The 27,907-nt window shown below is 44.0% G+C and overlaps 1 protein-coding gene across 2 annotated transcripts in view; it reads right to left on the bottom strand.

Annotated features, from left to right (window-relative positions):
- Xpo6 (exportin 6) overlaps window positions 1–27,907 on the bottom strand; it is an 89,982-nt gene that overhangs the window by 53,036 nt on the left and 9,039 nt on the right. For both annotated transcript variants that reach the window (XM_070004275.1, XM_070004276.1), the window contains exons 2-5: window positions 7,356–7,446; window positions 5,362–5,474; window positions 3,879–4,076; window positions 725–884 (exon numbers count right to left, since the gene is read on the bottom strand). In XM_070004275.1, coding sequence (XP_069860376.1) covers window positions 725–884; window positions 3,879–4,076; window positions 5,362–5,474; window positions 7,356–7,446 — 562 coding nt within the window. The remainder of the gene's footprint in view (window positions 1–724; window positions 885–3,878; window positions 4,077–5,361; window positions 5,475–7,355; window positions 7,447–27,907) is intronic.

Raw genomic sequence — 27,907 nt, 5'->3', positions numbered from 1 at the left:
TAAACCAGAAAACCAGAAGTAGTGCTATGGCTCAAAGTCATAGGGGGCTAGCTTAAGCAAAAGGAGAGTTCACCCATGGCAGCAAGGCCCTGAGTGCAAGTGTAAGCGCTAACCAAAAATAAAAGTAATAAAATAAGATTTAAAGAAAATAAAAAAGGTTCAAAGCCAGCTCAGGCAGAAAAAGTCTGTGAGAGTCTTATCTCCAATTAGTCACCAAAAAGCTGGAAGTAGAGCTGGGGTTCAAGTGGTAGAGCCACCAGCCTTGAAGGGAAAGTGTGCAGGCCCTGATTTCAAGCTTCAGTACCAGCAAAAAAAAAAAAAAAAATGAAGAAAGTATAAATTTGATGGCATGTGAGTAGGATATAAGAGGTATGAGACATGGTCTAGTGCTCTATCAACTGAACTACACCTCCACCTCCCTTGTCTTACATCTTACTACTCTTCCAATTTCTCCCGGCCTTAAATGATCTTAAATAAAGAACTCACTATACACCTACTTAAGACTCCATTGTGAGCATGTCAATCATATTCCCATGACTAGTCATAGTTAGAGGCAGGACTAGGTTAGAAAGGCTACAAGGAAACTGAGTTACAACTTTATTTTGAAGTCCTACCATGTACTGCTGGTAAGTAGAGGGAAGACAGCACCGAACTTCCATTTTACACTTGGTCTCAGCAACAGCACAGAGGCTTGTGGGAGCTCTGGGCACACCATGCTACTTACCTGTCAGGAGCCCAAGCACAGTCTGCACCTGGTCCAGCAGCAGTTTCCGCAGCTCCTCTTTCCGAGCCACACTGAGGTCCTCACGGGGACAAGCTAGTTCTTCTGAGGTTGTCTTCAGCATGATCAGCCCAAGGGGGGTCGTCACAGGGGTCTGAATCAACTGCCAAGAAAGAAAAAGTTCTAAGCAGTGTCAGATTGAAAAGGTACAGACAGGATTCGGCGGCACTAAACCTGTGAGGTAGGTATCTCTGTATGTTCAATCTTACAGGAACAGGTTCCAATAGCCAGCATTTCAGAAAAAATGACTTTTTAACCACTCAAAACATACTCTCATCTTACTCTAAGAAAAAATTCTGGGGCTGGAAGCATGGATCAAATAGTAGGCTTAAGTTAAAACCCCAGTACCACACACACACACAAAATCTATTAACTTAAACATAGAAAACAATGCACTTTATGGGCTGGGAAGGTGGCTCAGTGGTAGAGTACTTGCCTTGCATGCATGAGGCCCTGGGTTCAATTCCTCAGCACCACATAAGCAGAAAGAAAGAAAAAAAAAAAAAAAAAAAGCTGGAAGTGGTGCTGTGGCTCAAGTGGTAGAGTGCTAGCCTTGAGCTGAAGAGCTGAGGGATAGCACCCAAGCCCAGAGTTCAGGCTCCACGACCGGACCCAAAAAAAAAAAAAAAAAAGAAAGAAAGAAAAGAAAACAATGTACTTTGATACATAACATGGCAATTCCTTTTTTTTTTTTTTTTTTGGGGGGGGGGTGGTAGCGGACATTGGGCCTCAACTCTGGGCCTGGGCGCTGTCTCTCAGCTCTCAGCTCAAGGCTAGCGCTGTACCACTTGAGCCACAGCACTATTTCCAGCTTATATGGTGCTGAGGAATCGAACCCAGGGCCTCACGCATGCAAGGCAAGTACTCTACCACTGAGCTACCTTCCCAGCCCCGGCAATTGCTTTTTAAGTTCAGGTTCTCAGCAGCATTTTGCCTAGTTAGCAGGTTTTTGCCTGGTAATCAAGTTTTGTTTATAATACACACTCACTCAAACAGGCTCTTACTGCATCATTTTTCTCTAAGACACACTATATATATTTGGGACATTTATTAGTGACTAAGATATGTACATCTCCCTTTTTGGTGTCTTTTCAACATCCAGGTTGTTAAAGACAACTTTATAATTCTTAAGTTTACTAAACTTATGCTTTAACAAAGTTCAAAACTAGCTGGGCGCCGGTGGCTCACACATGTAATCCTAGCTACTCAGGAGGCTGAGATCTGAGATCACAGTTCAAAGCCAGCCTGGGCAGAAAAGTCCATGAAACTCCTATCTCCAATAAACCACCAGAAAACCATAAATGGCGATGTGGCTCAAGTGGTAGAGTGCTTGCCTTGAGCTGAAGAGTGCGCACACACACACACAACACACAACACACAACACACACACACACACACACACACAGCATATGGCCTTATTTTAAGCCCCACTACTGGCACATAAACGCACACACACAAAAAGTACACTTTTCATAGCCTGACACTTACATCTTCCTAATCAATTTCCTAACATTTAAAACATTTTAGTTTCCACGGGCTGGGAAGGTAGCTCAGTGGTTAAAGCACTTGCCTTGCATGCCTGAGGCCCTGGGTTCGATTCCTCAGCACCACATAAGCAAAAAGAAAAAAGCCAGAAGTGGCGCTGTGGCTCAAGTGGTAGAGCACTAGCTTTGAGCTGAAGAGCTGAGGGACAGTGCCCAAGCCCAGAGTTCAGGCCCCATGACCGGACCCAAAAAAAAAAAAAAAACATTTTAGTTTCCAGATCCAAAAATAATGAAAGTGAGTGGCATTTAAGTCACATTCTAGAGGCTGGGAAGGTGGGTCAGTGGTAGAGTGCTTGCTTCGCGTGCATGAGGCCCTGGGTTCAATTCCTCAGCACCACATAAACAGATAAAAGCCAGAAGTGACACTGTGGCTTAAGTGGTAGTGTGTTAGTCTTGCGCTGAAGAGCTGAGGGGCAGTGCCTAGGCCCAGACTTCAAGCCCCACATTCTATTAAGAGCAAGTTAAGGAATGACAGAAGGGGTGACACTGATCAAAATGCAATGTACACATAAATTGACATGTTAAACTGAAACTCTCTTGTACAACTATTTAAAGGTTAAAAAAACTTTAAAAAATGTTCTGTATTTAAGAAACACTTTACCTTTCTCATTAAAGTCATTTCACAATTAAATGTAGGTCACACTCTGATATAAATGTGTTACTTAAGCTACCAAAGCTTTATAAGCTTTAGGGGGAAAGAAGACACTCAGGAACTAAATCCACACATTAGATATTCACTCATATTCCCACCTCCTTTCCCTCATCCCACTTGTATTGAAGTTTGAACTCAATCAGGTCTCAGGCTTGCTCAGCTTTCGTGATACCAACTGACACTCTACCACTTGAAACATACTTCCAGTCCAGCTTTATGGTGGTTATTTTGGAATGCAGTCTCATGGACTTCTTCACACAGGTTGGCTTTAAAACCATGAATCTCTAGATCTCAGCCACCTGAACAGCTAGAATTACAGGTGTGAGTCACAGGTAGGAGCCAAAGATGTTCAGATGTTCGTAAGTCATACCTCAAGTGAAGAATTTCTTCGCTTCAGGAACTACAGGGTACTTTGCTTTCCCTGAAAAACATTCTTCCCATCATAGACCAAAGAAGTATCATTTCTGAACAAGGATATAAAAGGGAAAGTCTAGGGGCCAAGCAAGACCACAAGCCTTTCCAACCTCTATGAGGTTGCCTACACGTCATGACAGGAAGGCTCCTGGCACTGGCTAATTACTATTTACCAGCTACTTTCCCTCCAAATGTTCACACTACCGAAGTCCTCCATCCTTGCAACAGCACTGGTGCAGCACCAAGCAGGTTTTCAAAGACTTGCTGAACAGAATTTCACAAGAGGTTAACAAAGGAGTCTAGTTTCCTCACCCTCCTGCACTGCAGAGGCCCAGCTTTGTCAGAGCAAGGTAAAGGCAGCAATCTACTCTGCCATAGCCTTGCTACTGCAGTTCCAAAATGCTAAATCTTAAAACTGCTCAGGACTCAGATGTAATCACTTCTACAAACAGTTTACAAGATTCAGTTTCCTCAGGTAGAACCTTACCTGTAAAATGTTAGTAAAAAAGTCATGGTAGAACATGGGCCAATCTTGACGTCCAATATCAACAATAACTTTGCAAAGTTTATTCCGGATAAAGTAAGGTAAGGTTTTATGGTGAGCCAAAAGGAGTTTGGGCAGACAGCCACGGATTTCCATCTTATCCTGAGACGGGACCCCAAGCCACATTTTATTGATCAGATTCTGAAAAATAAACATGCATCTTTTAAATTAACTACCTATAAGCAAAACATTTGGCAGAGTACTTATCTACTAGCAAGCTTAAGGGACATATGCCTGTAATCCCAGCACTTGAGGGACTAACACAACATAGCAAGACCTAATCTTGCTTCTCTCTCTCTCTCTCTCTCTCTCTCTCTCTCTCTCTCTCTCTCTCTCTCTCTCTCTCTCTCTCTCTCTCTCTCTCGCTCTCTCTCTCTCTCTCTCTCTCTCTCTCTCTCACACACACACACACACACACACACACACACAAGTGTAGTAGAACATGCCTATAATCCCAGCTACTTGAGGTAAGAAAATGGGGAGGAGGAGGATCATAGTTATAGGCTAGCCTGAGCAAAAAAGCAAGACTTTCATCTTCTCAAACAAGCCAGGCATGGTGGCACACACATATAATCCCAGATACCTAGGAAGCACAGGAAGGAGAATCACAGTCCAAAGCCAGCTACAGACAAAGGACAGAAAATCCTATCTAAAGAATAGCTAACGTAGACCAAGGGCTAGTGGTGTGGCCTAAGTGCTGCCTAGCAAGCATGAGGTTGAGTTCAAATTACAGAAACACCCAAAAGAAGACATGAGGAAAGTGTTTCATTAAATTACTTTTAAGAGTGCACAATAGCCGCTGGTGGCTCACGCCTGTAATCCTAGCTACTCAGGAGGCTGAGATCTGAGGATCGTGGTTCAAAGCCAGCCCGGGCAGGAAAGACCGTGAGACTCCTATCTCCAATAAACCACCAGAAAACCGGAAGTGGCGCTGTAGCTCAAGTGGTAGAGTGCTAGCCTTGAGCTAAAGAGCTGAGGGACAGCGCCCAGGCCCAGAGTTCAAGCCCCACGACCGACAAAAAAAAAAAAAAAAAAGAGTGCACAGACTAGGGGTGAAAAGAGTGTTAACAAGCTTTTGAAGATGAGGTATTATGGGTATCACCCCTCCTCCCAAACATTTTTTTTTCCTTTAGTTATCTTTCCCTTTTAAATGGTAACATGGAGGGAAAGGCATCCATCATCAAATACAAGGCAATTACTTAACCACAGACTTAACCACCCACCTGTTCTTTCTGGAGTCAAGGGTCAAGGATGGACAAATATCTAGGATACCAACATCTAACAGAGGCTGCACCTGGGATGAAGGCCTGGGCTGAGTTCCCACTGCTTACCAGGCATCTGCACATTACAGCTCAAGTCTAGTGCAATGGTGTGGCAACCTGCTACAAAGGACTTTGCAAGAGTATAAAACTATCTGACAACTTACCTCAAAAACCGTTAAACTGTACATCATCACATAGTCATTCCTAGTGCTAGAGAGAAAGTACAGGCAGAATCTCCAGGCTCCTACTTGCTGGGCAAAATTATTAAGAAGCTCTTCTGTAAAAGTGAAACGGCAATAAAAGAAGGTGATGAGACATAAGAAGTTAACCCAAAGCTGAGCAATCTCATGGCATTTTTAAACATGCTTCCCCACATACTACAAACTGAATCATCACCAACCAGCAAAGCCAGCCACTGCTAGAAGAAAGAAGAGGAGCACACTAGTGCTAGAGCACCAACTCACACAGCGTTCTCAAAACAGCTAAAGCCAGGAGCTTGGCTAGACGTGCTTTTCTTTGAGACACTGCCACTGTTAAAGACTTTACTTAACTGAATGTGCAAGCAGCAAGGTATAAGATTATCTCTGGGTTCCTTAGGTTGGGGCCTCGCCACTCTTCCACATTTCAGTAAAGTCTACACTGTTCACTCTCAGAGATATGAGGAAAAAAAGGCCTCACAAAGAAAGGATAGGAAAAATCACAAGACAATTCAGTTTGGCTAACTCACACTTAGGTCAGTTTTAAAATATCAGTAAAACCTTAAAAAAAAAAAAAAAAGTGAAGTAACAATGGTATCCTGAGGGCTGTTTTCCTCCTCCTGAGGCTGTTGACAGCACCAGCCCAAATCCTCAGCACCACAAGTACGGGGAGGCCATTGCCATGTCTCTGGACCTGCTACATTGGCCATGACATATAATCCAACATGGAAAGAAAAAAAAGAAAGAAAGAAAAGAAAAGAAAAATGGCAACAGTCCTAAGAGATTCTCAATTCTATGCAGAAAAGAGTCAGACAGGAGCTCTTTCTAATCCTCAAGTCACTGCTCGGTTAAGTTCCCTACAATTTAGGCTAAATGTCACATGAGATAGACTTACTAAAAATTCCATGAGATAACGGCCTATGCTAAGAATTAAGCATAGCCTATGCATCCCAGAAGTGAAATCAAAGCAAAGAGTGAGTGGGGGCTGGAGCAGAGGCCGTCTGGGCTGTACTCAGCCACTATATACTGTGCTGACTCCAGCAAGCCATTGCTCCTCCCGATACTTCCCCTTCCTCCAATAACAAAATAGCCAGATGGTCTCCTGAGGTCCTGACCAAGCATTCTATCGGGTTCTAGAGTACTATTAACTGGTCTCTGATGAAGATGGGCAGAGCTCTTTTAAGACCAGGTTTCCCTCTTTTCTCCCACCCACTAAGGAAAGCCTAAGACCACAGAAAAGAACGAATAAGCGGGCCCTGCCCCATACACAAATAATATTGTAAAGACTAGCTCCAAAGAGAACTGAGGAGACACACCCATTTCGAGGAATCAGAACTCCAGATTCTCCTTCACCTGCATTTCAGACAAGTATTTGCAGCATGTGATTATTTAAATCTACTCTAAAATCAGCTTCAAACTGGGCACCAGTGGCTCATGCCTATAATCCTAGCTACTCAAGAGGCTGAGATCTGAAAATTGAGGTTCAAAGCAAACCCAGGCAGGAAAGTCTGTGAGATTCTTATCTCCAATAACCTTTAAAAAGGGTAAAGTGGAACTGTGGCCCAAGTGATAAAGTGCTACTTTGAGCAAAAAACTCAAGGACAGAGCACTGGCCCTGAGTTCAAGCCCCAGGATTGGCACACACAAAAAAGTAACCCATGTTAAGAGATCCAGCCCAGACCATTGCACACCAAAACAATTCGCTTTAATGAACTTTTACTAAGCCATAGGCTTCTCATAAAAGTTCAACAGTGCTGAAATTAGGAACAAAGTGTATATGGAGAAGGGGTTCACACTTGACTAAAGGAAAGAAAATCCATAAATATCCCCTTGAGTCAAGTCTGCATTCAGCAGCAGCAGCAACAGAGCCAGTACCTCAGGGAACTCAAGCAGGTGTGACCTGCCTTGACCAGCTCTTTCCTTCCCGCCCGCTACAAATGATTTTTTACAACCACACTCACCAATCTCACGTTTTCTTTCATTGGTTGTACAATCATGGAAAAATTCTGTCATCAGACTCTCCAGTGCCCTGAGGGAGGCTTCTTCTGATGCCTGACAAAGGAATTGGAAAAAAACATCATTAAGCTCTATCTTCAGTTCTCTTCCTTAATCCCTCCAGGGCACACTAAGGCAAGAACAGTTAACTTCCTCAAACATCTGGAGTTTGATATTCTTCAACTACATAGCAAAAGCCACAAAAACAAAAGAGAACTTCCCAAGTCTTAGTATCCTCTACAAATCCATGCTGCTGCACAGTATTCAGTTATTTGTGTTACAGAAAAGGAACAAACAATCCAGAATGCAATTGTGGAAAGGTGCTACAGAAAAAGAGATGCGCAGGGAAGCCCACACTCTCCGTCTCATCATTCTGATGTCTGGGAATCAGCCGTGTTTTGACTGAGGCCCATCACATCCCCTGCCTGTGTGTGTGGATTCATGGGGTATGGGAAGGCATTTTGGGAGTCATGTCACTTTCAATCTTAACGTGATCAGCCAAAAGAGATGAACGTGTAGCTGAAAGTCATGCTGAGCAGGCTAAAAATCTAACAGCACCTCCAAACCACAGACCCACAAAAAACCAGACTCTCAGCAGAGCTGCTGGGAAGGAGTAAGAGGGAAGGGACAGAGGTTCCAGACTCATCCTCTTCCTCTTCCTTTTCATTCAGTAAAGTAAGGAAGCTGCAGCAATGAGCTTGAGCCAAAACTTCACACAAGGTCGGGTACAGTGGCATATGCCTGTAATCCTACCATGTAGGAAGCTGAAGCAGGAGGATTCTCAAATTGCAGGACAGCCTAGACTCTATAGTGAGACTCTATCTCAAAAACAAAAAGAAGAAAAAAGAAAAAAACCTCCATAAAGTGAAGACTTCCAGACCATGAATCTTCACCGGCATTAAATCTAACACCATGGATGAGAGCCAACAGATTCCTGACTTTTTCTCTTTATTTCCTTTCTATCTGTCTTGCTTTGCCCCAATGCCCTCCATCAGCCTGAGTGCAACAGGCCCAGACCCAAATGTCCTATGTCAAACTAAGACTGGTCAGAGCCCCCAACTGGCTCTTACACAGATGGCAGAGCCTCAGCCATCACTCAGACGAGTCAGCACTGGAGTGGAGTTCAGAAGCTGTGCCAGTCTGGTACAGGCCCAGCCCTATCATCCACCACGTGCAAGAACACTACTGAGATCAGGGGCCACAAGTAAGCAGGGCCAGGTATACCTGTGCCTCCATACTGTAGTCACTGGGCAGGCTGTTCCTGACAATCTTTACTGTTACTTAGCGTAACAGTACGTGTGAGTATGAGGAACATTCTTGTCTGAATTTTATGACTCTGATAAAGATCAAGTCCCTTGCAAGGAGCTGGTGGCTCAGGTCTGTGAGGAGGTGGAGATCTGAAGATCACATTCAAAGCTAGCTTGGGTAAGAAAGTCCATGAGATTCTTATCGCCAATTAACCACCAGAAAACTAGAAGTGGCACTGTGGCTCAAGGGCTGTGGTAGATAGAGGGCTAGCCTTGAGAAAAAGAGCTCAGAGGCAGCAACCAGGCCCTGAGTTCAAGCCCCACGACCGGGGTGGAGTAGGGCTGGGGGATTAACCCTACGCTCCTCTTTCAAACCTCCCTAATCAATTATCTTTCACTTCTGAAGCTAAAATGGGTTCCTGAGCATGAAGGATACATATCTTCAAGTCCCATTTCTCCACTTTTTCTCATGTTAAGATATCGTAAAGCAGATTCTGAAAAGTCCTGAGCTCATGATGCCCCGGTAATCAACTATCAGTGTATTTCCCTTTCATTCCTAAGAGATCTGAGGACTTCATGGTTCCTGACAAGTTCTGACAATCTCCCAGAGGGCTCTGCTCCCACTTCCATTCCCTACCAACTCTTCCTGCCCCCACTCAAGAAACTAAGGTGGAGCTCAAAGAGCTGCAAAATGTACAGAGAGCCACCAAAAATAACATGTAGATGTTCCCATCCAGTCAGTGCTGGCTACAGGAGCTCTGGAGCCTGAGCCCTGGCCTCACCAGTTGATTCTCAACATGCACAGGCAGCACACCGTTCACATGTTTAATCGCTTCTGTAATTCCAACAATACCTGTCTCCCAGGGTGTTAGCAGGATCAAATGAGGTGATCCTGTAAAAGTGCTACATAAACTGTAAGGCATTATCAAACTAGTAGTTATATTGCCCTGATTTTCACTTGGTCTTAGACACTTACACGAAGCAGGTCAAGGCAACCAAAAACAATGCAAAACAGAAATGGTAAGGCCTACTCTGAAATCAGAGACACCCAACCCTGGGACTTTACCACAAACATACCCACTGGGGTTTTTCAGCCTCATTTTCAAAATAAAGCTATTTAAATTTTGCAGAGGATTTAAAAAAGAGGTTCAGAACTATGCTGAAGTCATAGCTCAAGACAGAAAAAAGGATGTGCTCAAGACCTGCAAATGGTTGAAGGACACTGGAAAATTCTCCCACTTCCCGCTGACAGGAAGGCCACTAGAACTTTTGCCACTATTTGAAGGGAGAGGCAAAGCCCAAATCCAGACTGTGATGGGAGGAAATGGTAGCACTCCCTGCAAGACTACACTTTCGAGCAATAGAACACAAAGAACAAGAAACAAAAAAAAAAAAAAAAAGTGACACCACATGCTAGGGACAAGCAATGTGCAGCTTCCCAAAGGGTATTCGGCCTTCATCTCCTGCCTTGAAATAGTTCAAGAACACTTGAGATTCATGTACTTCCTCCCATCTTCTGCTGGAATTTACATCTCCAGATCTGAAGAATGGAGGAAGATCAGTTTAAAACTAAGTAACTTCCTGGTTTAATAGTCAAGTCTGCAGCTGAACCTAAGTTCAGCTTGCAGAATTGTCAGATTACAGTTTCTTTCATTCTAGAAACTTCTGCCACTTTTATCACAGTAAGCTGGCACAGACAGAAGTCTCCAGACTTTCCCACTGAGTCGTCCATAGAATATGACTGTCTCCCTGTTCCAAACAGAACTTTCCTAAATCCAGCTCAGACATAATTTTGTATCCACAGGGAGAAAAAAAGCCTTGGTGTCATTATACACATTCTCCTATCGGGCAGCCCTTGACCTGCAATAATTTCATTGTTCCCTAGACTTAATCGAATGAACTGACAGAGAAAGACAGGTGATGGAAATCAATGTATGAATCACAAGAATATACTGATGACTCCACAGCTTAGGGTTTAAGGTCAATATGTAAAATAGAAATGTTACTGATACCCTAAGGTATCTAGCAAAATTATATAGACGTATCTCAAACTATCCAAAGCAATAGCACATTGAGTTTTCCTCCCATTGCAGAGCCAAAATGGACAGGAGCCGATAAGACAACAGAACCTTCTGATCAGGAGGGGAAGCTCCAAGGGCTGGGGTGTTACTACCTCTCTTGCTGTGAATTGGTAACCTTCAGCTTGCATTGTGCTCTTCCTTTGGCAATAAATGTAGAAAGATATATACTCTTTCACAGTGTAATACGGAGGGTGAGGCTATGCAAATGTATATTCTTGCAGTGGCTTACCTTCTGAGGATTAATAAGCACAATCCTGAAATATAGGGCAGTACTTAAGTTTGCAGTAGGTTTTGTGTGTATGCGTGTGTGCACAAAATTCCATTATTCACAATTTTGGTATTAGCCCATGTTGAAAAAGCTACGTTACTGGTCAACAGACTATAATGATACGCAGTAAAGAATGTGAGTCAGTAACATTTGTAAAGTCAAATGTGCCATTCAGGAGTCACTCAAACAAGGCAATTATTTTTTTTAAAAAAATTAAACCTAAAGCCGGGCGCTGGTGGCTCACGCCTGTAATCCTAGCTACTCAGGAGGCTGAGATCTGAGGATTGCGGTTCAAAGCCAGCCCGGGCAAGAGAGACCGTGAGACTCCTATCTCCAATAAACCACCAGAAAACCGGAAGTGGCGCTGTAGCTCAAGTGGTAGAGCGCTCGCCTTGAGCTGAAGAGCTGAGGGACAGTGCCCAGGCCCAGAGTTCAAGCCCCACGGCCGACAAAAAAAAAAAAATTAAACCTAAGAAACAGAACACACACACAAGGATTCCAGTTGAATTAGATAAAGGGTGAAAAAAATACAACAAAGTGTCTATAGGACAGTGTCATAATCTTGAGGTCCTGAGATTTTTTTTTCTACCTCAAAACCACACATAAAGAACTGAACAGGAAGGAAAGAATGACAAACTGGAACACTCATCAGATAACACAATGCATATGTGTATATAAGAAGCCACAGAACAGGAGGAGATACTGGCAATATGGTAAATGACCAAGAACTATCAGAATATAAAGTAATTTAAAGCAAGGGGAAAAACAAATGACCTTTCAGACAGGCAAGTAGTTACTTATAAAAGTATTGGAGAGACCTTTAAGTAAAGTGCTCAGCTTCATCAGTTCTCGGCAACTCATTAGATTCTCTATCTCTTCCATGAACAGAAGATGTAACTACTACTGAGGCTCAGGAGTCAGAAGCAAGATGACTTCCCAGCGTTTGGGCCCCACAGTGGGAGTGGTAAGGTCAAGATGGCATGTCACATCCCCATGCGGACCAAATGGAGAAAACCTATTTGTAGACAAGACAGTTTCATGCTGAGAAAACCTATTCATGTACTCCTGGACAATACAACAGCTACTAATTAGCTACCAATGCATACTGATCTCTAAAATTCAGAACAACAAATCTAAACACTAATGAGTCATGCCAAATAAATGCTGTACTCGATCCCAAACTAGACAGGGGTAGGGAGAAAGAGAGAGGTCTAAAGACTGGGTGCTGATGGCTCACAACTGTAATCCTACAAGGCTGTAATCAGGAGGCTAAAATCTGGAGGATTCTAGTTGAAAGGCTGCCCAGGCCGAAAAAAAGGCTGTAAAAAACATAACTGAGCAACTGACTAATCTGGAACATAGATAGTAGATTAAGCTGTGTGCTAGTGGCTCACTCCTGAAATCTTAGCTACTCAGGAGGCTGAGATCTGAGGATCGAGGTTTGAAGCCAGCCTGGGAGGAAAGTCTTTGAGACCTTATCTCCAATTAACCAGTAAAAAGTTGGAAGTGGTAAAACACCAGTCTTAAGCAATAAAGTCAAATGAGAGCACAAAGCCTGAGTTCAGGCCTCCCCACACCCCCACACACAAATGGTAGATTAAGGAACTGAAGCAACTTAAATTAGCTGAAACTATTAAGTATAACTTGGCTATGTAAGAGAATATCCCTATTAGAAAACATACCACGTAGAAGCAATGAGCTACAATAGGTAAGAGTCCAAACTGAACAAGGACAACTCGTTATCTACAATCTTTGTCCATCTGAAATGACTTCCAATAAAAGTTTTAAAATCTCATCTAGTGGACTGGTGTCCCCAACCTAGGCTCACTGCTCCAAGCAGCCACGCTCCTGGCTTGGCTGAGGCAAGAGGAAGGAAGAGAGTGGTACAGAGAGGAGGGAAGACATTAATTTGTTCTCTCAGATGCCAGGCTTATTTTCACCCACTCTCTTTGAAATGCTACACAGGCTAAACATTAAAAAAAACTGGGCAACAACCATATGCACTTCAGTATATGTATTTTATATGTTTATTTATATACCAGAGGCTTTAATTAGACAGCCAAAAGAGTATTATAAAAATAATTTTTCTGCAAGGAAGTGTCCAAAATAAATGAGTAATCATCCAAGAATAGGCACTCCCTTCACCAAGCCATCTGCTTCTCATTCCCAGGTACACATCCCGGAGGATGAATGTTTTTATCTGCTCGCCTCGTCAGTTAGACTGCAAACACACTGACTGAGCACATGAACACAAGGCATGCTACCAAGAAATTCTAAAACAGGTCCACAGACTCTTAAGACAGAAATAAACCCAAAGAACAGCAAGTCTAACTTTGCAATAGTGATGAAAAAGCTCAATCAGCTTCCTGCGCAAAGCTGCCGGTTATTGGAATGTGGAACCAGAGCAGACCACCGGAGCTCCTTCCTGGTGTCAGCTCCTGCGCAAGCCAAGGAGGGTCGACTTCGAGGGTCTGAAGGATGAGAAATGAGCTGATGTTGTCTTACATGGGATGAATCGGGTAATAAGGGGGCATGACACTGACAGACCACGGAAAGAGCATGCTGCACATTTAAAACCCCTCCCATATATATATATATATATATATATATATATATATATAAAATTTCACTTCAGTTGCTATTATCACCTGTCCTGTTTAACAGTCAGTTTCTCTTATAAAATCCATACCACCCTCTTCCTGAATGACACCCTAGACAGATCTAGCAATTCACAGTTCTGTGATTTTAGCCAAAGCCTCCAGATTGTATTCTAAACAGACTGCTGGGATGGTGAACAGATAATCACTTCCTTCCCTCCTAGGATCTAGCTAGTGGCTTTAAAGTCTCAAAAACCCAAGCACAGATCAAGTCCAGTGTCCTCCAGGTGACTGGCAGCACTGCCTGGCCCTCTTCCCACTCTGAACTGGTTTTACCACCTGCCCCATGCAGAGGGGTGGGGAAAAATAACAGCAAAAGCCAGGCTTCTCTTGAGGTGTAAGAGTTCAGCACAAAACTAGGCAGTGTTCTTTTTTAGCATCAATTAGTTGTACAGGAAGATTCCATTTTAACATGTCCATTTTTGTATCCAATACATGTTGATCATAATCACTCCCTCCATCATTCTCTCTCCTCCCTCCTCTCTCCTTCCCAAGCCAGACTCATCAAGTTTCCTTGTTCTACTTTCACACATGTACATAATTTGACTATATTTGCCCTCCTTCTCCCTTCACAACTTCATCTGCCCCCACTCCCATTAATAACTATACCTATACCCTGACATGTTTCAACTTCCTAATATTTTTTGTTAATGTGGCTCTTAATTGTTCAGGAGTTTCACCACAGTCTATCACACATGTACATACCGTATATTGTCACATATGATCATATACATATACATATGATCCTGTGTTTACATTTAAATTTTAGGGTTAACATTCACATATGAAAGAAGCCACGCAACTTTTGTCCTTCTGAGCTTGGCTTAATATAATGGCCAATATGCTGGTCTTCAGATCCATCTAGGCAGTGTTCTGATACATCAATAACTTCATACCTGGCAAATGAGGACCAGTGGAGTGCCACTCGCCCTGGTACAGCTAACAGGGAAATGATAACTATGGAAAAGGAAGTAACAGGAAAGCCCAAGAGAACACACTCTAGCCAGGTGCTGGTGGCTAACACCTATAATCCATGTGAGGATCACAGTTCAGAACCAGCCGGTGCAGGGGTCTGTGAGCCACCCAAGAACGGGAAGTGGAGCTGTAGCTCAAAGTGGTAGTACTAGCCTTGAGCCCAAAAGTTCAGGGATAGCACCTTGGCCCTGATTTCAAGCTCCATGACTGACACCACAGACACACACACAGACACACAGACACACAGACACACAGACACACACACACACACACACACACACACACACACACACACACACACACACACACACACACACACACACACACACACACACACACACACACACACACACACACACACAGAAAACAAGAAAATATACTCTAATGCTGCTCCTACCTGGGGGACAGATGTCTACCTCTGAATACAGGCCAAAGCCAGAGTGAGGCTACAGAGAAAGGGGTCCCTCTACACAAGCCACAAGAAAGCACAGGCTTCATTTCATGGGTACCAGTGCAGCTTCTGAGAAGCACATAGCCATGCATAGGCACACAGCCATGCAGAGCAGCAAGAGAATGACTTGCGGAGCCACTCCAGGCTCCCTGGGGTTCAGCTTATATAACTTTGGGCAAATCCGGAAAGCTCCTGGAGCATCTTTGGTATGAAATGACATCAGCCTTACACATACTAGGCAAGTGCTCTACAACTGAGAGCTAAATCCCCAGCCCATACAAAACCCCCTAAGTTATCATCAGCTAAGCTGTCTGAATACACCCAGCACTACTCTAATACTATCATTTTAACTGCTGTTCAGTCACATTTGTGAAGGCCCTCAAAGTCTCATTAGCCAGTGGCCCAACAGGACCTCATACTCCACACAATAGAGAATGATGCCATAGGAGCAGCTGCTGGAGGGACCTTTGATGGCATCCCATTCTGCAGGAAGTGAGAGATGCCGCACAAGTGGGGATCAGTGTTTTGTAGGAAGTGCCTCTTCCTGGCCAGGGCTTCTGTAAGCTCCTCCCTTCACACAGATGGCCAAAGCACAAAAGGAGACACGTCTGTACAGTAACCCTAACCTGGAGTTCGCATGGCTCTGGGCTCTCTACAGAACACTAGGCAGGAGATCCTATCCATTCTACCCATGACTTTTTAAAGGCTGTAGGCTATGAGTAGCATAATGATATAGGAAGCCATGTTGACATTGACATTATATACCACTCCCAAATCAGAGCAATCAGGCATCAGCAATCAGCAGGAAAGCAGATGGCAAGTTTGGGGAAAGGGTCCACAGAGGAAAGGAAACAGGCGTTTAGCTGCTGCCTGGTTACCAGCCCTGCCAGCACCTTTGGCCTTGCTCACATCCTTAACAATGAGGGATGAGCCCTAACACATTTTCCCTGTCAGCCCTTTGTCAGGGGAGCACTCACTATCCTGCCCACCCTACTAGAATGTGAGGAAAAGGAGAAGAATAAAGTCCTCCTTTGAATTCAGCCCACATTCCAGCTCTGTTCCTTCACTGTGGGCAACTGCACAAATCCCCTAGCATACCACCTGGGTTTTTCCATCTCTGTGGGTGTCTGGATTCTCTTGCAATGCAAATAACTGGACTTCAACTCAACAGTGAGAGCTCTGGAGTCAGCTACAGTTGCACTTAAATGACTACACCTCTTGCTTATCTACATGACCTCGAGTAAGTTACTTAACTTCTCTGAGCCTCAACTTTCTTGGTAGCTTGCAAAATGAACTTTTAACAGTACTCCCCTCAGCAAGTAGTTGTGATTATTAGATGACATAATGTTATATAAATCCCTTAGCACCCTTCACCATAAATGAGCAAAACTATTTCACTACATATTTCACTGGTGAGTCAATAAGCATTTTGAAAAGGAAGAAACTAAATAAACAAAATTCCCACATAATAAGCCAACTAAAAACCCTTTTTAAAAAATCCACATAATGCCAAATGCCGTCACTTTCATTTTTATACGGGTCACCTACCACTACCAGGAAAGCAAACAAAGAATGTGAGTGACTCACAGCCCCCTAGGCCTCCATCTGGATTTCAGACTTGATTGCTGATTCTACAGCAAAAGCTGTTTGCTGATTCAGTTACAGAAAGAGATACTGATAGAACCCAGCATGTAAAACAAACTCAGATAGACTCTGCTTAGTTACGCAAGGTGGAGAGGTGAGGCCCCAAAGTGCTTGTACTCCCCAGCCTACCACCTATGGCGGGCCAGGAGATCTTATAACCATAAAACACAGAATAGCCTGACACTCAGGTTAACTCAGGGAGGGGAACTTGTGCTAAACATAGAAGACCTCTGTACTTTTAAAAACTCTGCTAAGCCCCTACAGCTTCAGGACTCAGGTCCTGTCAGGCAAAGTTTTCTTCAGGTAATAAATGGGTATTGTAAATGCTCTCTCAAAAGCATCTTTTGCCTGCCACCCCTCTACCAGGGCCTCTACTGTCTGACCATCAGGGGTGATGGCATCACTCCACCTTTGCTATAGCCCTAACTGACTGTTCTCTCCAGACTCCATCTACTGCTGGCCTCAGACATCTAAAAGCTTCTAATATGCCCCTGACTCTTTGAAACAGACCTCCAACCTAGAGATATCTCCAATAGTAGTCCCCAGCTCTGGCTGCTCCTGGCCTTCCTATCATTACACTGAATACACAATGAACTGAAATGACCTTCCACTCACACAATGCTGGGAGTAGTATATGCTAACTATCAAACTTTAAAAGCACAATTTCATCCAGTAGTCATATCCTGGGTGACTTTTTTCCCCTTCCAAAGTTTAAGTGTAAAAGGACTTCATTGTAACACTGTTGGTAAAACAAAGGATTAGGAAACAACCTAACCTTCCATCACAGCTGGGGTGGTTAAATGAGGTTCACTCATACACTGGAATACTATGCAACAATGAAAAGAAGCTCCATAAATTCATCCTTAGCATCCGAAGGGCGAGGGTGGAGGGTAAATTCCAGGACCTACCCCCAATAAGGATATCATAAACTTACAGACATTGAAGTTCTTTATTTTAAAAAAAACAAACGGTGCCAGTGTCTCGTGCCTGTAATCCTAGCTACTGAGGAGACTGAGGATCACAGTTCAAAGCCAGCCCAAGCAGGAACAGCTGTGAGACTCCTACCTCCAATTAACCACCAGAAAACCGTAAGTAGCACTGTGGCTCAAAGTGGTAGAACACTAGCCTTAAGCTGAAGAGCTCAGTGATAGTGCCCAGGCTGAGTTCAAGCCCATGACCAAAAAAAAAAAAAAAAAATCAGTTCCACATTGGCAAGTGTCCCACATATTTGCAAGCATCCTATATATATACTACTGCATACTTTAAATCATCTCTAGATTATCTAAAATCATTTAAATACTATGCAAATAGTTACATGTATTGTTTGGGGAACAATGATAAGAAAAGTACCAGTACATTCTTGGTATAGAGACCAAATGCCCTGCTGCTTCGCCTCATCCCCCAAACTCTAGCTTTCAAGCTTTCCCCCATACAACTAACTCTTCCCTTCTTCAGCCAGACTTACTTGACTTGAGCCTAGGCTGATCTTAAATGCTCGATCCTCCTGACTCCACATCCCAAGAGCTGGGATTACAGGGTTATATCACCACACCCAACAAGAAATTATAAACTTTTTTTTTTTTTTTTGCCAGTCCTGGGGCTTGAACTCAGGGCCTGAGCACTGTCCCTGACCTTCTTTTGCTCAAGCCTAGCATCCTAACACTCTACCACAGTTCCACTTCCGGCTTTTTCTGTTTATGTGGTACTGAGGAATTAAACCCAGGGCTTCATGCAACTAAGCAAGCACTCACCAAGCCACATTCCCAGCCCAATTATAAAGTTTCCTAACTTCTACTCACCCTTTGCACCCTTATGGTCATAACTGTGGACTTACTGCATTCTCCAGTCCTTTCAGCTCTTGACTTTCCATTTTAGCAAACAACTGCAAATTTCACACATTACAGTAAACTCAGGCCACAAGTATCTTTCCAATTTTCTCTAAATAATCAGCAATTTTTTTTTTTTTTTTTGTCGGTCGTGGGGCTTGAACTCTGGGCCTGGGCGCTGTCCCTCAGCTCTTCAGCTCAAGGCGAGCGCTCTACCACTTGAGCTACAGCGCCACTTCCGGTTTTCTGGTGGTTTATTGGAGATAGGAGTCTCACGGTCTCTCCTGCCCGGGCTGGCTTTGAACCGTGATCCTCAGATCAGCCTCCTGAGTAGCTAGGATTACAGGCGTGAGCCACCAGCGCCCGGCTTAATCAGCAATTTTTGTAGTAGCCCAGCACACACCAGCCTTAGGAACAGCTTTCAGATGGGCCCCCTCACCAGCCCACTGAACCATGTACTCCAGACAACTTCCTACACCAACAACTATTTATCAAAGGCTTTGAAGACCAGTGATCAATAGTGAAAAACACAAATACTAAACGGCCAGGAGTCTCAAGAGTGTCCTAACCAAAACTGTCAACCCCGGCCTCTCATTTTCAGTCTGTTCACTGATGAAGTATAAAGGGGAGTTCCTGCTGGGCACTGGTAGCTCATTTCTATAATCCTAGATACTCAGCAGGCTGAGATCTGAGGCTCCCAGTTCAAAACCAGGAAAGTAGCCGGGCACCAGTAGCACTATAATCCTAGCTACTCAGGAGGCTGAGAGCTGAGGATCACAGTTCAAAGCCAGCCTGGGCAGGAAAGTCCATGAGACTCTATCTCCAATAATACCACTAGAAAACCGGAAGAGGCGCTGTGGCTCAAGCGGTAGAGCTCTCGCCTTGAACTGAAGAGCACAGTGACAGCACCCAAGCCCAGAGTTCAAGCCCCACAACCGACCAAAAAACAAACAAACAAACAAACCAGGAAAGTCTGTGAGACTCATTTACAATTAACTATCAGAAAACGGGAAATGGGCTGTGGCTCAAAGTGGTACAGTGCTAGCCTCAAGCTCAGGGACATCGTCCAGGCCACAAGTTCAAGTGACCGACAAAAGAAATGTTGGGGGAGAGGGTAGGTTCCTTACTTCCCCAGAATAGTTTTCACAGACTACTTTGAGGTCTTTTCAAATGTCTTCCACTGGCTTTCTCTCTTAAGAAGCTTGAAGACACAAAGATGTGATTTTTTTTTTTTCTTGGTCAGTCATGGGGCTTGAACTCTGGGCCTGGGCTCAGTCCCTGAGCTCTTCAGTCCAAGACACACTCTACCACTTGAGCCACAGTGCAACTTCCAGTCTTTTGGTGATTAATTGGAGATAAGAGTCTCACAGACTTTCTTGCCTGGGTTGGTTCTGAACCACGATCCTCAGATCTCAGCTTCCTGAGTAGCTGGGATTATAGCCACCAGTGCCCAGCAAGATGTGATTTTTTTTTTCAGCACCTCTTTGCAGGGTATGACTGTCCACAGAGCTCCACAGACAAGGGTTAGTTACCACATGGAATAAAAGAAATAAAGGCCTCTGTGCTCTTCACACTGTGTGTGTGTGTGTGTGTGTGTGTGTGTTGCTAGGTAAGCAGAAAGAACCTACCTACAGTCGTGTGTGTGTGTGTGTGTGTGTGTGTGTGTGTGTGTGTGTGTGTGTGTGTGTGTGTGTGTGTGTGTGTGTGTGTGTGTGTGTGTGTGTGTGTGTGTGTGTGTGTGTGTGTGTGTGTGTGTGTGTGTGTGTGTGTGTGTGTGTGTGTGTGTGTGTGTGTGTGTGTTGCTAGGTAAGCAGAAAGAACCTACCTACAGTCTCCTGTGTAGTCCAAGCTGGCCTGGAACTCCATATCCTTCCTGCCTCAGCCTTCTGAGTGCCAAGTCTTACCATTTTTTTCCCCCAGTGCTGGGGATGGAATCCAGGACCTTGCAGAAGCTAGGCAGGTACTTATCACTAGCTATAACACCCACTGCCTATATTATTTTTACACAACAAATGTTTAAGGTACGACCCAAGACTTTCAAGAAATTTTAGGTTTACATGGATCAACTGTGCTCTATACTCCTGGGACAGGGGCCTTCTTAACTAGTCTGAGCCAAGGGGAGTTTCAGTGGGAAGTTAGCACTAAGCATGACTGTCAGAGCCTTACATAAAGCCACTTCACAGGAACACTCTAAATCTGGTTCATAACTATAGCCAACTAACAGAACCAGCCAAAAATGATAACCAGGCAATCACTTCACCAAAGACACTGCACAACTTTCTGGTGATGGAAGTTCTATCCTACATGAAACCTGCACTTCTAAAAGGCTCTTCAATTACCTTGTGACAGCTAAACCTGAAGCCAAGTAGAAAGGGACCTGTATCTTAGTTACGTGGATCAACAAAACTGAAAGTGTACAGTGGTTTAGCAAACTATCAGATTCTTAGGCCCCATCACCATCATCACTCATGAGTACACATGAAACGTTGGTGCCTTTCCTTCTAATTTTTCTTTCACTCTCACTACACAGCCAGGCTGGCATGAAACTGGCAATCTCTCTGCTAAGGCAGGGAGGCTCTTGTGTGCAGGGGCTACAGGGGTACCTTGTCTCAACCACCATGCTAGGGCTAATGCTCTTATTCTGACAAAAATAAGCAGTGTGTACTTCATCCTGAAACTGCTAAAAGCTACTCCAAATCTGAGCAATCTGTCAACATTCTAAATTTATCCAACAAAATCACATTTTCAAAAATGTTGACCGACCTAAAACGTACAAAGATCAGAGGATCAAGAATGGCCAGATGATGTAGGAAATAGACATATGGTAATAAAATACCACAGATGCTCTACTTCACTGACAAGCATGTGTACTCCATAAAGTATGACTTTCTCATTGGAAAGATGGAGTTTTAATTGTGTTAGCCACAAAATAGGGGAACAGAATATGCCACGAGTTCCGGTGTAGAATAATACAATCTTTTTTAGAGATTCATACTACCTAACAAAACTTTTAAAAGTACTTATTGTTTTGCCCCCTATCTCCACTTCTACAAATGTATCTTAGTAACTCACAAAGTTTGCAAAGATAGATGCAATCTTTGATTGGAGTACTGAGGGCAGTTGGCAGAAACCCTAGAAATGCACACTAACCAACGTCAGGGAAGTAGGTACATTCATGAATGTAGGCACACAGTGTTCTGGGGCAAACTGATAAAAGTCATCTCCATGGAAAGGTACTTCATGGTACAGAACTCCAACACGGCTCTCCCCTGAGCCAGGCAGAAGCCACAGTAGTTCGCAGTAGGATAATATGGGAGAACATTTCTACATACCATCCTTCCCTGGCAGAAAACAATAATAAAACATCTATTAGAAGAAGAATGTATGACCCATGAACACTGTACCCAGCAAGGCTACCATTTATGGAGAAGGACCACACAGACATATTTGAAACATGAAATAATTCAGGAAATGTAACAATTATGAACTTTTTTGAAAGAACTACCCAGCTAATCAATGATAAATAAATAAAAAGGTTAATAGAACACTTAGTTCTAGATGGCAGAACATCCACAAAATCAGAGGGAGAGAATGAACCCCAAGAATGCTATGCCTAGCCAAGATGTCCTTCAAAATATGTACTCAGAATTCACCATCTACAGCACTCTTTATAAAATTTGACAAGAAAATCTAGCCATAAGAAAATCTAGCCACAGCATGTGGACAAACCAAAGCAAGAGGGAGCTGGGCACAATGAGGCATGCCTGTAATCCTAATAGCTATACTGCAGAGGCAAGAGGATACCCGGATCCTCTCTCAAAAACCAAAGGGAGGGGCTGGCTTAGAGGTAGAGTGCTTGCCTAGCATGCATGAAGCCCTGGGTTCCATTCCTCAGTACCACATAAACAGAAAAAGCCAGCTGTGGCTCAAGTGGTAGAGCACTAGCATTGAGCACAGAGAGGCTCAAGGACAGTGCCCAGGCCCTGAGTTCAAGCTGGGGGAGGAGAGATTTAAAATAATGGGAACAGTGAATCCTTTAAAATACTACATACTGAGGAACTAAATTAGAACACAAACTATAAATGCACTGACACAACATAAAAATGAGGAAGGAGTTGGCAAAACTTAAACATGAAATATGTGGGGCTGGGAAGGTGGCTCAGAGGTAGAGTGCTTGCCTTGCATGCATGAGGCCCTGGGTTCGATTCCTCAGCACCACATAAGCAAAAAGAAAAAAGCCAGAAGTGGCGCTGTGGCTCAAGTGGTAGAGCGCTAGCCTTGAGCAGAAGAGCTGAGGGACAGCGCCCAGGCCCAGAGTTCAGGCCCCACAACTGGACCAAAAAAAATAATAAAACATGAAATATGTATTTATGAAGAGACAATGCCTTCTTCTTAACATTTTTCACAATCTTCCTTACTTTACATGAGTTTAATTGAACCAAAGACTTAATTGAACTGGTAATTCCTATCTATTGCATTTTCCTTTTTCTGCTAGTAAATTCAAGTAAAGCCAGGCTCCGGTGGCTCATGCCTATAATCCTAGCTACTGAGGAGGCTGAACCAGCCCGGGCAGAAAAGTCGGTGAGACTCTTTCATTAACCACCAGAAAACCAGAAGTGATGCTGTAGCTCAAGCGGTAGAGCGCTCACCTTGAGCTGAAGAGCGCAGGGAGAGCACCCAAGCCCAGAGTTCAAGCCTCATGACCAACAAAAAAAAAAATCAAGTAAAATGGTCGGGCCTCAAGGGCTTATGTTTAGTGGGGAAAAAATTCAGTTTCAAAAGGCTACACTCTATAGACTGCTTTCACCTATCCTTCTCAAAATGACGCATGTACTAGAAAGAGATGCTAGGAAGGGGACTGTAATTACAATGAGTCCTTATGCTGGGCAGTTCTGAACCCTGTCAGTGGTGAATCAACATGCGGGGTAAACTGCAAACACACAAGTGGATGAATGCAGGTTTAAAACTCTGGAGGATCGGTAGTGTAGTCAATAATTAATATGCACCAACGTCAATTTCCTGGTTTGGATACTGCATACAGGTACATAAAATGTCACCATTTTGGCAAACTCCCTATGACCATACAATTACTTCAAAACATAGCTTTGTCTTGTTTTTTGGTCAGTCATGGGGTCTGAACTCTGGGAGTGGGCGCTGTCCCTCAGCTCTTCAGCTCAAGGCTAGCACTCTACCACTTGAGCCACAATGCCACTTCTGGCTTTTTCTGCCTATGTGGGCTTCATGCATGGTAGGCAAGCGCTCTACCACTAGGCCACCTTTCCCAGCCCAAATTTTCTTTTCTTAAAAAGCATGGTTCAGGGCTGGGAAGGTAGTTCAGTGGTAGAGTGCTGGCCTTGAGCTGAAGAGCTGAGGGACAGCACCCAGGCCCAGAGTTCAGGCCCCATGGCCAACAACTAAAAAAAAAAAAAAAGCATGGTTCATGCCTATTTGCAATCCCAACTGCTCAGGAAAATCTGTTAGAAGCCACCTTCAGCCAGTGACCCCAACAGGAAATGGGGGCAGGCATCTGCAATTCAAGCTATAAGGGAGGAAGAGCAGGAAAATATCCATCTGTGGCTCTCTAAAAAATAAAGCCCTATCCAAAAAATAATTGAAACATAAAGACTGGAGTATTTGCTCAGACAGTGGAATACCTGTGTGTGAATTCAAACCCTAGTATGAAAGGGGGGAGTGAAGAGAGAGAGGGGATGAGAAAGAGGAAAAGAGGAAAAAAGGGGAGGGGATGGAGAGGGGAAAAGAAAGGTGAGGGGGGAGGGGAGAGGGAAGAGGAGTAAGCAGAGAAATTATCCTGTTTCTCCCCACAAAAAAAAAAATTCCCAGGTCTAGCTATTTCTGATTTAGAAAGCATAATTTTTTTGTTTAATTTGTCATAGAACTCCTTTTCCTTGTGTGAGCCTTCTACACCAGAGCTTTTTTCTCTCTGTAACCCTCAGGTGAAGGTGGGTCTTCTGGAGCCACAGGCCAACAGTCAGCCTGGCCAGAGTCTAATGTGGGCCAGTGGTCACCCTACCTCAACAGTCAGTCCATCCCACCACTTTCCAGGACACACTAGTAACTGCGGACCCCTCCCTCTATGAAGCAAATTTTTAGTTTTAAGTTCAGCTGGCAAGATGCCCTAATTTTCTGGGACAATGTATCCAAATAAGCTAAACAAATATGTCCATGAATATGTGCACCTGGTTAAGAAGAAATCTAGTGATCTCTAAAGAGCCTGGGCTCTGGCCTGAAACCTGGCTGTCAACTTATGAGGTCATTTTAGCTACTTAGGTTAGTATTAACTACCCTCAGAGCTTCAGCGCAGCCCTGTAGGCCTTGGAGTCCTCCTCACCATTCCCACCAGCTGAATAGGAACACAAGTATCTACCTACTCTGGGGAGGTGACTGTCAGAGATTACAGGATGTAATTATGAAATGCACTTTTTCCTTCCTTCCTTTGTTTGTCTCTTCCACCACCCTCAACTCTTCTGCCTAGAGGCTTTGCTGGGATAGCCAATACTGAAAACCAATGGATACAATTACCCCACTCCACCATATCCTATCTCCACTCCTAACTATTCCCCCAGGGAATCCTCCAGTGGCCGAGAGGCTGTGGGACTTCTTGGAAGACTACACAGCACTAGTCTTTATTTCTTTTCTTTTTTTTCCACCCCCAGAGCTGAGGACCAAACTCAGGGCCTTGCGCTCAGCAGGCAGGGCTTCCACTGAGCTAAACTCCCCGCCCCAACACAGCACTAGTCTCAAGCACTCCCCTTCCTCATCCACTGCTCGCCTCTGCTGCCAGGGGCTAAACAGATCCCCACCCTTACTCTTCACAGGGATTCTAGAAAACTGAATGCTGATTACACTCATAGGGTTACCACTTCTAACGTCAAGGGCCCATCTTAACCTTCTTGAGTTTATTTTCACTCCTGACTCCACTACCCATCCGCTGGATCCTTACTCGGCATTGGAGAAGTAAAGAAGAGTTCCATAAACCTATCCTAAAGACTGATTCCTCTCACCTCAGACTTGGACTAAAGACTGAGGGGGAGGAAGAAGGGAAGGAAGCAAGATTTCATTTTATGCAACTCAAACCTGTGTGACACTTAATTACATACATGAAATCCTGTAATAGGTATATTAAAAAATAAAGAGGGAAGCCAGGCACCAGTGGCTCATGCATGTAATCCTAGCTACTCAAGAGGCTGAGATTTGAGGCTCGCAGTTCAAAGCCAATACGGGCAGGAAAGTCTGTGAGACTCATCTCCATGAAAACCGGAAGTGGCACTGTGGCTGAAGTGGTAGAGCACTCACCTTGAGCTGAAGAGCACAGGGACAGCACCCAGGCCAGAGTTCAAGCCCCACAACCAACCAAAACATAAATAAATAAGGGCTGGGAATGTGGCTTAGTGGTAGAGTGCTTGCCTAGCAGGCATGAAGCCTTGGTTTGATTCCTCAGGACTATATAAACAGAAAGTGGCATTGTGGCTCAAGTGGTAGAGTGCTAGCCTTGAGCAAATAAAGCTCTGGAACAGTGCCCAGGCCCTGAGTTCAAGCCCCAGGACTGGCTAAATAAATAAATGCAAAACAACTAACTATATAATCAAAAATGATCTGTGTTAAACTAGTGGCTAGAAAGCACCAAAGTAATATTTATGATCCTGAACACTGCAGGTGAATCACACCTGCAAAAACAAAGGACGACAGCAGAGAAAACAAACAGATGAGCAAAAACAGACAAGTATGAAAGGATATTGAGTGTTCTGGTCTATTCTGACTGGAGAACAAGGTACAATTTGGGAAGTCTCTAAAATATATTCCAAATAAATCATAGTAAGTATTTTCTAAGTCATTTTGTCCTATTGGTGGCTCACACCTGTAATGCTAGCTGAGATCTGAGACCAGGGGATCAAGGTTTGAAAAAAAAAGGGCACAAAAGTTCTCCAGATTCATATTCCCAGTTAGCCACCAAAAGCTGTATGAATAGGGCTGACTCAGTGTCGAAGGCCAGCTGTAAGTGAAGGAGTGAAGCAAGTGAGAGCTCTAGGCTCTGAGTTCAAGCCCTGGTACTGGTGCACGCGCACGCGCACACACAATTACAGAATGAAGGAATAGGGAAATGCAGGGCAGAAGGTTGGAATAAATGGAAGCAGACTGGGGCATGGTCATGTGGTAAAGCACCTGCCTAGTATGCATGAGGTTTTGGGTGGGATCTGTAGCACCCTACTCCAAAAACAAAAGGCAGAAACAGCTACATTTTCTTTCAGGAATTTATACGCTCTTCATCCCTGCCTACGCCATCACTTCATCCTTAAGACGGAAGTATGTGCTGACAATTCAACCACTGTTGAATTCAGCTTCCTTTCACTGCCAGGTGCCAATCACTCTCATCTCAACATAGCAGTCTCCCCCCTTCAGAATGGCCACGCTCCACTGTATCAGCACGTGGCCCATCCCCTTCCTGTCTTCTCTTCCTGCCAGTTATTTTACCTTCCATTCCTATCAAAGCCAATCACCAATTCAAGTTTCTACAATCAGCTTGAGTTTTTCCCTTTTCTCCATTCCTTTTCTGTACAATCAGATTTAGGTGATGATTATCACACTCAAGTCCTCCTCTCCACTCCTAAATCTACATCCATTCTGACACAGAATCATACCTTGCTTGCCACACCAATCTAACCTATGTGCAGCAGATGGATTAATTTTCCTTTAAGAGAAAAACAGACAAAAGCCAAACTCCCTCGGGTAGTACTAGAGACCCTCCACAATCTAGCCAGCCTTCCACCTTCTCTCCACACACTGCAAAAACCAACACAATGGCCAAACAAGTCTATGCAATGCTTTTTTTTTTTTTTTTTGGGGGGGGGGGTCCTATCGTGGGGCCTGAACTCTGGGCCTGGGTGCTGTCCCTCAGCTCTTCAGCTCAAGACTAGCACTCTACCACTTGAGCCACAGCGCCACTTCCGGCTTTTTTCTTTTTGCTTATGTGGTACTGAGGAATTGAAACCGGGCCTCAGGCATGCAAGGCAAGCGCTCTACCACTGAGCCACCTTCCCAGCCCCTGCAATACTTTCTTTACATGCCACCTTTTTCTACATGTCTTCTTTGAAATAACCTCTCTGCAACCTCTATTCAACCCACAGAACCCAACTCACTCCCTCTCTCTAAACCTCCAAAATGGCCACAGCATTCCCTAGCACTCCAGAACTTTGCCAGGTCAAGACTGTTCTACATGTTTTCAGATACATCAGTGAACAGAGAACCCTAGCTTTATAAAGCTAATATTTTAACACAAAGAGACAATTAAAAATGGACCTCATAACTAACAGTGAGAATATTAAATGTTAAAAGAATGCTATAAAAAGTACA

This window comes from Dipodomys merriami, unplaced genomic scaffold, assembly GCF_024711535.1.
Source record: "Dipodomys merriami isolate MVZ:Mamm:240054 unplaced genomic scaffold, mDipMer1.0.p SCAF_62, whole genome shotgun sequence".
NCBI classification, from domain to species: domain Eukaryota; kingdom Metazoa; phylum Chordata; class Mammalia; order Rodentia; family Heteromyidae; genus Dipodomys; species Dipodomys merriami.
Note: the sequence above shows the minus strand (reverse complement) of the source record. Positions and strands in the feature narration are given on the sequence as shown.